The sequence below is a fragment of the Bos taurus genome, chromosome 19 (assembly GCF_002263795.3).
Source record: "Bos taurus isolate L1 Dominette 01449 registration number 42190680 breed Hereford chromosome 19, ARS-UCD2.0, whole genome shotgun sequence".
Classification (NCBI taxonomy): Eukaryota; Metazoa; Chordata; class Mammalia; order Artiodactyla; family Bovidae; genus Bos; species Bos taurus.
Window position 1 is genome coordinate 55,817,693 of NC_037346.1, and position 8,555 is coordinate 55,826,247.

At 46.3% G+C, this 8,555-nt stretch overlaps 2 protein-coding genes across 4 annotated transcripts in view; one reads left to right on the forward strand and one right to left on the reverse strand.

Moving 5' to 3' along the window:
• UNK (unk zinc finger) overlaps positions 1-162 on the reverse strand; it is a 32,242-nt gene extending 32,080 nt beyond the window's left edge. For 2 of the 3 annotated variants that reach the window (XM_024979892.2, XM_059877892.1), the window contains exon 1: positions 11-162. In XM_024979892.2, coding sequence (XP_024835660.1) covers positions 11-114 — 104 coding nt within the window. In that variant the 5' untranslated portion in view covers positions 115-162. 3 annotated transcript variants of the gene reach the window in all.
• A 3,563-nt stretch (positions 163-3,725) lies between these two features.
• H3-3B (H3.3 histone B) lies at positions 3,726-6,091 on the forward strand. The gene is given in 4 exon segments (NM_001242571.2): positions 3,726-3,854; positions 4,315-4,452; positions 4,568-4,721; positions 4,822-6,091. Coding segments are annotated over 3 exon segments (411 nt in total). The 5' UTR covers positions 3,726-3,854; positions 4,315-4,324; the 3' UTR covers positions 4,951-6,091.
• The last annotated feature ends 2,464 nt before the right edge of the window (positions 6,092-8,555 follow it).

Genomic DNA, 8,555 nt, shown 5'->3' on the forward strand with positions numbered 1-8,555 from the left:
CTCTACGTACGTGTAGTGCTGCGGTTTCTCGGGCTGTGCCTGCAGCACCTGAGCGGTAGCGGCCGGGGGCGCCGAGGAAGCTGCGGAGCCGCCGGGCCCGGGGCCCTTCGACATGGTCCTGTCTTCCTGCCTCTTCGCCGCTCCCCTTTTATTATTCAGTCTGCGCGGTCCGTGCCGAGGCCCTAGTGCGGCTGCGCCGCGCCACGAGAACGTGAAGACCCCCCGCGCGGCAGCAAGGCTTGCTGGGAGTTGTGGTCCAAGGTTCGGCTGGAATTTTACCGCCGGCAGAGGGTTGCTGCCGAAGGAACAGACCACAATACCCAGAGAGCCTTGCGGGCGGTGTCCCGGATGCTGAGAGCCCGCGACGGTTTGTGGGGCTTGCAGTCCAGTTGCGTTACTTCTTAACTGCGTTTCCAGGTTCGTAGGGGAGCCTTTGCCTGCAATTGGAGCCCTTGGGGTCGAAAAGGTCCAGAGCTAGGGAGGGCCTAACGACTGCTGTGAAACTGTTCCAAGTGTAATTTCACTCTCAACAGAATAATGATTACCTCGCCTCCGTGCTTATCCCAGCTTGGGCTCTGTTCTGATGCGGGTCCCTAGCAGTGGGCCTTGGAGCTGCAGGCACCTGAAGTCCGCCAACATCCTCATTCCTGCGGCGGGACCAAGCGTGAAGGAAAGTTGGCCTGCTGGAAGTCAGCTTGAGAAAGCTTTGCCAACGAAGAGCGATACAACACAATACTCTGTTCCCGCGCCTTTACCGGGGCGCTCCATAAACCTTTACCAGCCCTGAAACCTGGAACTCCACACGACTTGAGTCCCCCAACTCGACACCTGGCCCGACCAACGTGTTTCCAGTACGTTAGGGGCCAAGAACGAATTTAATCTCCGTCTAGCATAGTCTCAGGTACACTGGCAAGTTGCAGGAGTGTCGAAAAGCATCAGAGGAAGGGCCTGGGTTTGAGTAGGGAGTACGATTTATAACCCACTCCACTCGTGCTCTGGCCCTCAGCCTTTCTACTGGGGAAAATGTCTCCTCCCCTCTTCCCGCCAGTTGGGCGAAGTTCTTCACAGATATTTTAACATTTTGTTAACAAAGTTAACATTTAACTTTGTTTTCCATGTTGAATCTACTCAAAACCCTGTTGTACAGGCTAATTACATTTTGTTAGATAATGTTAAATAATGATAATCTCATTAAAGAAACATTCGATTAACCTTAAGGGTGAAGCCCTGTCGGCTGAATGGAAATTTTTCATGTTTGAGATTGATACATATCTATTTTATGTTGTTCCGAGTAACTTCATATCAGAAGCCAAACCCAAGTTGAGAAACGTATTTCTTAAACAGACCAAATCAATTGTTTAAGCACTAGGGGTGTTTGAAGATGAAAAATTCCGAAAGGACAAAAAAGTTGTGTAAATTATGGTGTATGGCTTTAATCCTATTGTTAAATTCAAGTAATCAACTTATAGGTTATTCTCCAAAATACCCAAATGTGATTTGATTGAAGAAATACAGTTCAGCGTGCTAGATTTTAAATGAGTGTATACCATGAGCTTCAGAGTAAGTGTGTACTAGTAGAATTGAGAGATGATATCATCCAAACCGCTTAATTTAGAGAAGAGGAAACCGAAACTCAGAGAGGTTAAGAAACTTGTGCAAAGTTACTCAGCAAGTACGTGACAGAACAGGAATTAGGACAGTAACCTACATGCTGCCTCATATTCTGCATTGTTTTGATTGTATTAGCATTTTCGGTTGTTCCCTATTTTTGTGTTGTTTTTGCTCCTTTGCATTCACTTAGGGTTAGGAAAAAGAAAAACCTAGTGATAAGACTGCCAAGTAAGAGGGACAGATTCTTTCCACTAATCATTCTTAAAGGGATGCATGTAAATCCATACCTAGTTTAGTTTATCTCTAATAATTAGCAAAACTGGAGGCAGGGATGGGCGAGGGTGTGGGGTGGGGATGGATCACTACTGTATTCTGTAGAAAGCATGAGACAGCTAGGGTTCTGGAATTCCTAGAAAAGCCTCGGAACACAAAAGTGGGTGTTAATTTAGGATCCTGTTCCTTCTCCAGGCCATCTGAGCAGTCAAAAAAAGATGGCAGTGTATTTTTCTGGTTAAATTCAAGGACACTTGACAGTCTTTTACCTGAGATATAATCAGTGCCCTGTTTTTCAGCTTTACACAATTTCTGAGAACAGGGCAAGAACCTTCATCTTGGTTTCTCTTCTCAACCTGGTATGAAATAACTTAATGTTTCCTCTACCCTAACCTTTGAGCAGAGGAAAGAAACTAAAGTTGACTGAATTATGATATAAAAGTTTATAGATATATGATAACTAAATACATATTATGCGTGTTATGATTGAGAGGGCCGAAATAACAAATTTGGAACTAGAGGTTGGGCCAAAGATGTTTTTGCCATAGCTGCTTTGAATCAAACTGTGCATTTTTTCCCTCTCACTTTTGATGATGAGAGGGGTAACTTGACATCATATGTAAATTTTTGAGGTATTGTATTTATGTAGTATAATTCTCTGTTGAAATCTATGTGTACCTGATTTTTCTGCTTTTTAAAAATAATTTTAAAATATTCGGTGAATCCAGGGTAAAAACTGCGGAGTAGAATGCCCAAGGCTTTGTTTCAATTTTCTGAACTTTGTTTGGCTGGTCTTAACCTTAAGCCTGCTTTGATATTTTATATAACTGAATCATCTGAAGAACTAAGTATTAAAATCCATTCAAGACATGTAGGCAAAGGTAGGGATTACCATTTTTATGTTTTTTCAGAAGTAATATATTACAGGATAGACCATTAAATACAAGGGACCATATTTAATTTAGTTATCTTTTGTTTATTCTTTAGGGACTTGGAAATACTGGTTTAGAATTGACTGTTCCCATTCTGGCTGTAGTGATTTCGTTCAGTTGAACTGCATAATTTAAAAAAATACGTTGCCTAGTAAGTTACTCCTTGTTTAACTGTAAGCATATTGAAATCACAGTGTTTTGTGATGGTCTAAGGACATGCAAAACAGTCCTTATAAATAATGTATTGACATTTGTTTTTGTATTTGTTATTTACCTCTCCCCACCCCACCAAACAAAAGAACTGCATTTTGGTTAAAATGTATATGCCTGATAAAATACTTGATAACATGATTTACTGAATTCTAATTTTCATTTACACTACTACCTATCAAAATGTTCATGAAAAGTAAATAATCACAGGGAATGCATTTTATTTTACATTGGAAAATATTTGCAAAATTTTCATTAAAATGCCCTCTCCTTCATTGTATTAGCTTGATGCAAATAACGTTAGGCCCCTTGCCCTCCCGACTGTCCAGATTAAGGACCAGTCCTGATAAGGACCAGTGCAATTCATTTGCATTGACTTTCTATTGTAGAGCTTTGGAACCAAGGGAAGGATCCAAACATAGCTCCATTTTATCCAATCAGAAGAGCTGCTTGGTGCTAAACTCTGATTCGTCCATTCCTCTTTGCATTCATCCAATAGTTAGGCCACTTTAACAGCCAATCAGTGGTCTAGATGTCCGCCAATCAGGGAACGGGGCCGAAGCACGGCCTTTGTGTCGGGGGATGTCAGCGCGTCGGCGAAGGTGTCCACCAATAGAAAAAGTCATTGGTGTATGCAAATTAGGGTCCTATGACGCAGAGACGCAGCGTGAAGCGTGGGTATAAAAACGGAGGCATAGGGGGGCTTAGAGCGCAGAGCGGTTTGGTCGTTCGTTGGAGGGAGCTTTTCCCGTGTTTCAGCTACTGCGGTTCTTTCGGCAGCAGCGGCGGCGCGGTGGTCGGAGAAGCGGCCTAAAACTTCGGCGTTAGGTAAGTGTTCATGGATTTTATCTGTGACTTGAGGCCTGGCCAGCCGTTGATACCGCGGGTCGCAGCCGTTGAGAGCCAAGTGCCGACTGGTGCGGGCTACTTTGGCTGTTGGCGCCGGCTGTGGGGGCGGGTAGTTTTCCCTTGGGGTTTCGTTCCGGAACCGCGTCTCCGCCTTTTTCCCGCTGGTGATTCAGAGGTCCCGACGCTGGGTTCCGGGCAGCTGGGCCTCCGCCCGTCGAGGAGGGGAAGTGACTCCTCCCCGCGCCCCCCCTCCCGGAGGAGGCTGCTGCTACTCGCAGCCTGAGTCATTAGGGGAGGGGGAGGAGGCGGCGGCCCTCGGCCATCTGCCGTCCGCCTTGGGGCGCGAGGAGGCGGGAGAGTTGGGGCGCCGGGCGTCCGGGCCGCCGCACCCCGGGGGGCGAGCGTGCCTCGGCCCTGGAGTCACGGGTGTCTTCTACAGGTAAAAGAAAATGGCTCGAACCAAGCAGACTGCTCGTAAGTCAACGGGTGGGAAAGCGCCCCGCAAGCAGCTGGCCACCAAAGCGGCCAGGAAAAGCGCCCCCTCTACTGGCGGGGTGAAAAAACCTCATCGCTACAGGTAGGCAGCGCGACAGGGAGACGATGACTCGGCGGCGCTGCGGGCGGGAAGCTTCCCGCGGCTCGCGGGGCGCTGCCGTAACCGGTGTCACTTTGCGCTCTCCTGCTCGCTCCAGGCCCGGGACTGTTGCGCTTCGAGAAATCCGTCGTTACCAGAAATCCACCGAGCTTCTGATCCGGAAACTGCCTTTCCAGAGGTTGGTGAGGGAGATCGCCCAGGATTTCAAAACCGACTTGAGGTTCCAGAGTGCCGCCATCGGTGCGCTGCAGGTGAGCTGGCGGGGGCTGTGTGCGGCCGGGCGGAGGGGAGGGCTGGTGCGCGGCCCCCTCCTCGGAGAGAGTCTAATAGTGTGGCTCTTGTCCTCCACAGGAGGCTAGCGAAGCGTATCTGGTGGGTTTGTTTGAAGATACTAATCTGTGTGCCATCCACGCTAAGAGAGTCACCATCATGCCCAAAGACATCCAGTTGGCTCGCCGGATACGGGGAGAGAGAGCTTAAGTGAAGGCAGTTTTTATGGTGTTTTGTAGTAAATTCTGTAAAATACTTCGGTTTAATTTGTGACTTTTTTGTAAGAAATTGTTTATAATATGTTGCATTTGTACTTAAGTCATTCCATCTTTCACTCAGGATGAATGCGAAAAGTGACTGTTCACAGACCTCAGTGATGTGAGCACTGTTGCTCAGGAGTGACAAGTTGCTAATATGCAGAAGGGATGGGTGATATTTCTTGCTTCTCATGATGCATGTTTCTGTATGTTAATGACTTGTTGGGTAGCTATTAAGGTACTAGAATTGATAAATGTGTACAGGGTCCTTTTGCAATAAAACTGGTTATGACTTGATCCAAGTGTTTAACAATTGGGGCTGTTAAGTCTGACCATACATCACTGTGATAGAATGTGGGCTTTTTCAAGGGTGAAGATACAAGTCTTAACCACAGTGTAACTTACAGTTTCCTTAAAAAAAAAAGTAAACCTGGCAGCTATAGAATACACTATGTGCATTTATAATAGCTATTTTATATATTGTAGTGTCAACATTTTTAAATTAAATGTTTTACATTGACATGTGGTGGGGAGTGTTGTCTTTAAGGTGTGTAATTTAGAGTTCGATTGGGTTTCTCCTGAGTAGACTGCACTTGTTTATGTAGTAAAATGCTTTGCGCGTTATGCCTTGCATAAGTCCTCATTCTACCACATGTTAAACTAACCTTCTAGCTGATAATGCAAACACTAATGGGGAGGGGGATTTATTTATAAGGGCTCTAGACTATAATACAAGTTATTCACACCAGCATCATCTGTTACTAATATAGTAGTTAGTGCAGCTTTTCTTTGTGTTGTGATTGGTCTCATAACTAGGTTGAACTTTTCTCTACCAAGGGGGAACAATACCGAACTTTTTTTCCTTGTGGGATTTGTATTATAACTTAGGGTGAACTTGCTGTGGGGGAGGGACACAGCTTCAGCTTATGGAATCTCTGCCAGTTAAAATGGTGTTCATGTGGCATAGGTTCTGGGAAAATCACTTCATAGAGATGGCTTTCCAAGTGGTTTTAAAATTTATCCTTCTATTGAAGTTTTTAGGTCAATTATGTATGTTGACTAAATTTACAAATAAACTTGTTTATTCAACTAAAGTGTCAAAAACCTAAATTTGAATGCAAAGCTTTTAAGTTTAGCTTATTTCAAGTTTTACTTGATAGACAAAAGCAGTATTTACAAGAATAATTCTACAAAGCATGTAAACAGCCCTCTAGAAGCTTTTTTAAAATGTTATGACATATTTGCAGTGTGGGCCTACGACTAAAAGGCTTCCCTGCCTCCCCCGTATCTGTCAAGGAAAGGAAATTTAATTCTAGAACTCAAATGTGGGGTTTGTTCTGAACCTATTTGTGAAGAACGTTTATAGATTTTTAATTTTTTAATTGAAGGATAAGTGCTTTACAGGATTTTGTTTTCTAACATCAATATGAATCAGCCATAGCTGTAGGGGTACATATGTCCCCTCCCAGTATAGATTTCTTTATACAGTAAGTTATAACAAGTGACCACAGGTGTAGAACTCTGTTTAAGTCTAAGCTGCCTTTTCAGTGTGAAACTAGTGTTCCTAGCCAGTGATGGCCACCAGTGAAGTGTTAATATGGACACAAGAACCACCAGAGTCAAACGCATTCTGTATAATTTGAAGTCCGTGGCTGTAGAAAGATACTTTGATACAGTTCAGTGGGATTTAAATTTGGACTAGTTTCAAAGACTAAGGGTTAAGAGGTTCCATTGGAAAGCAGGGAGTTAATTAGGGTTGAGAATTGATAGTTTTTATGAGGTGCCAAAAGTGGAATCTGATACAGTATAATAAAAATAACCTGGTTTCCTAGAAGGTCCATCATACCAGTTCCGACAGTTGATTCATTGTGTTCCTGAAGGATGTTGAAATCCTAGCCAGTGGAATGTGTGATGGTGGGAACCCTGTCCAGTGGTGGTGAGGCTCCTTGAGAAGCACTCAAGTGGTTGACGCTTGCCCTTGCCTGAAGTCTGCATCCTGAGGTTGAATTTTATTGGGCAACTTGGAATCTGCTGCTTAAACAGTACAGCTTGTGCTTCCAGAGTGTATTTTTAACCTATAAGGCAAAAGTACTTTCTGGTTTTGGGAAACTTCCCATATGTTTTATCCCTGGGTTTAGGTAGTGCAAAAAAAGCAAAAATAAAAGTTTTCAAAGTTTAGACTTCCTTAGCTTTATGGTCTTGATTTGGATGGTATATTTTTTCACAGAGTTCTTCTCTGGGGAAATGTTCTGAAAGCTTTACCTTCCTCAGCTCTCCCCAGTAGCGGTCTGGGGCTCCCCTGTCTGGCCCCTTGTAAGCACTGCTGCTTGCCTGGTGTCAAGTGTTGATGCTGGGACCTGTGCTTCAATGGAGAGCAGGCCCCTTCTGGATCACCTTCAAATAGGGCAGCAGAGAGTAGAGACGGCCCTGTCAGCTGTTTTTGGATCAGCAGGAAACTGGGCTTGCCCTGAAGTTTCTGCAGGCAAAGGCCAGCCTGTACACGGGAACGATAACAGCAGCAGGGCAGCAATTTGCCTCAGGCTTATGGCCAACCTACCCTTCCATGGAGAAGGGTGAGTTTTCTGCACACCTTCTGTGGCTGTCGTGTCTCTGCGGGTGGTGTGGCCCATGAGGCACAAGAGCCTTGAGCACCCTTCCTGGGTACACAATCCTCGCCCCTCCTTCCCCATCCCTTGACTTAAGTCACCTCATGGCAATTATGGGAGTTCCCGGGTGGTGCCAGTGGTGAAGAATTTTGCCTGCCAATGCAGGCATGGGTTCCATCCCTGGATCAGGACAATACCCTGGAGAAGGAAATGGCTGCCCACGCCAGTCAGTATTCTTGCCTGGAGAATTCCATGAACAAAGGAGCTTGACGGGCTACAGTCCATGGGGTCGCAAAGAGTTGGCTGCTGAGTGCAGACAGCAGCATGGCAGTCACAGCCTCTTTCCTTCAGCCCCACCCCAGGGTCTGATAGAATACAACTGAGCGGACTGCTCTTTGTCTGTGCTCCCCGGCCTCTTCCCTCACCCCTGGTGGTCCTGCCTGCCTCAGTATTACTCGGGGATGTCACTGGCCCAGACCATCCCATCCAGCTGGGCCTGGCTTCTGGCCAGCAACTCCCACAAACAACCCGCCTTCCACCTGCCTTCCTCAGGGTGAGGCTGGAGGAAGGAAGAACAGACCCTAGCCCGGGTTGCCGACCCAAATCTTGCAGCACTGCCTGCGGGTCATGCCGTTGGGCCAGGTGGCCAGCCTTTGGACTCCCTTTTGTCCACAGGTCTAGGGACAGAGAGAGGCTGTTTTGGCCAAGGTGGGTGGGGGCAGCTGGAACAGCTTCAAGCTTAATGCATAGAAGCTGTGCTGTGAGGAGGGGCCAGAGGCTGTTGTCTTCTTTCCTGGGGTGGGGGCAGCGGTGCCTGCTCTCCCTATGGTCCGGCTGACTGCCTAGCTGTCCCTGGCAGTGAGGGATCCCACCTTGACAACCACTGTTACTCCAAGCCAGAGTCATGGGACTTCCGTGTGAGGTGTTCCCAGCCTGTCCTGGTGTCCCCACC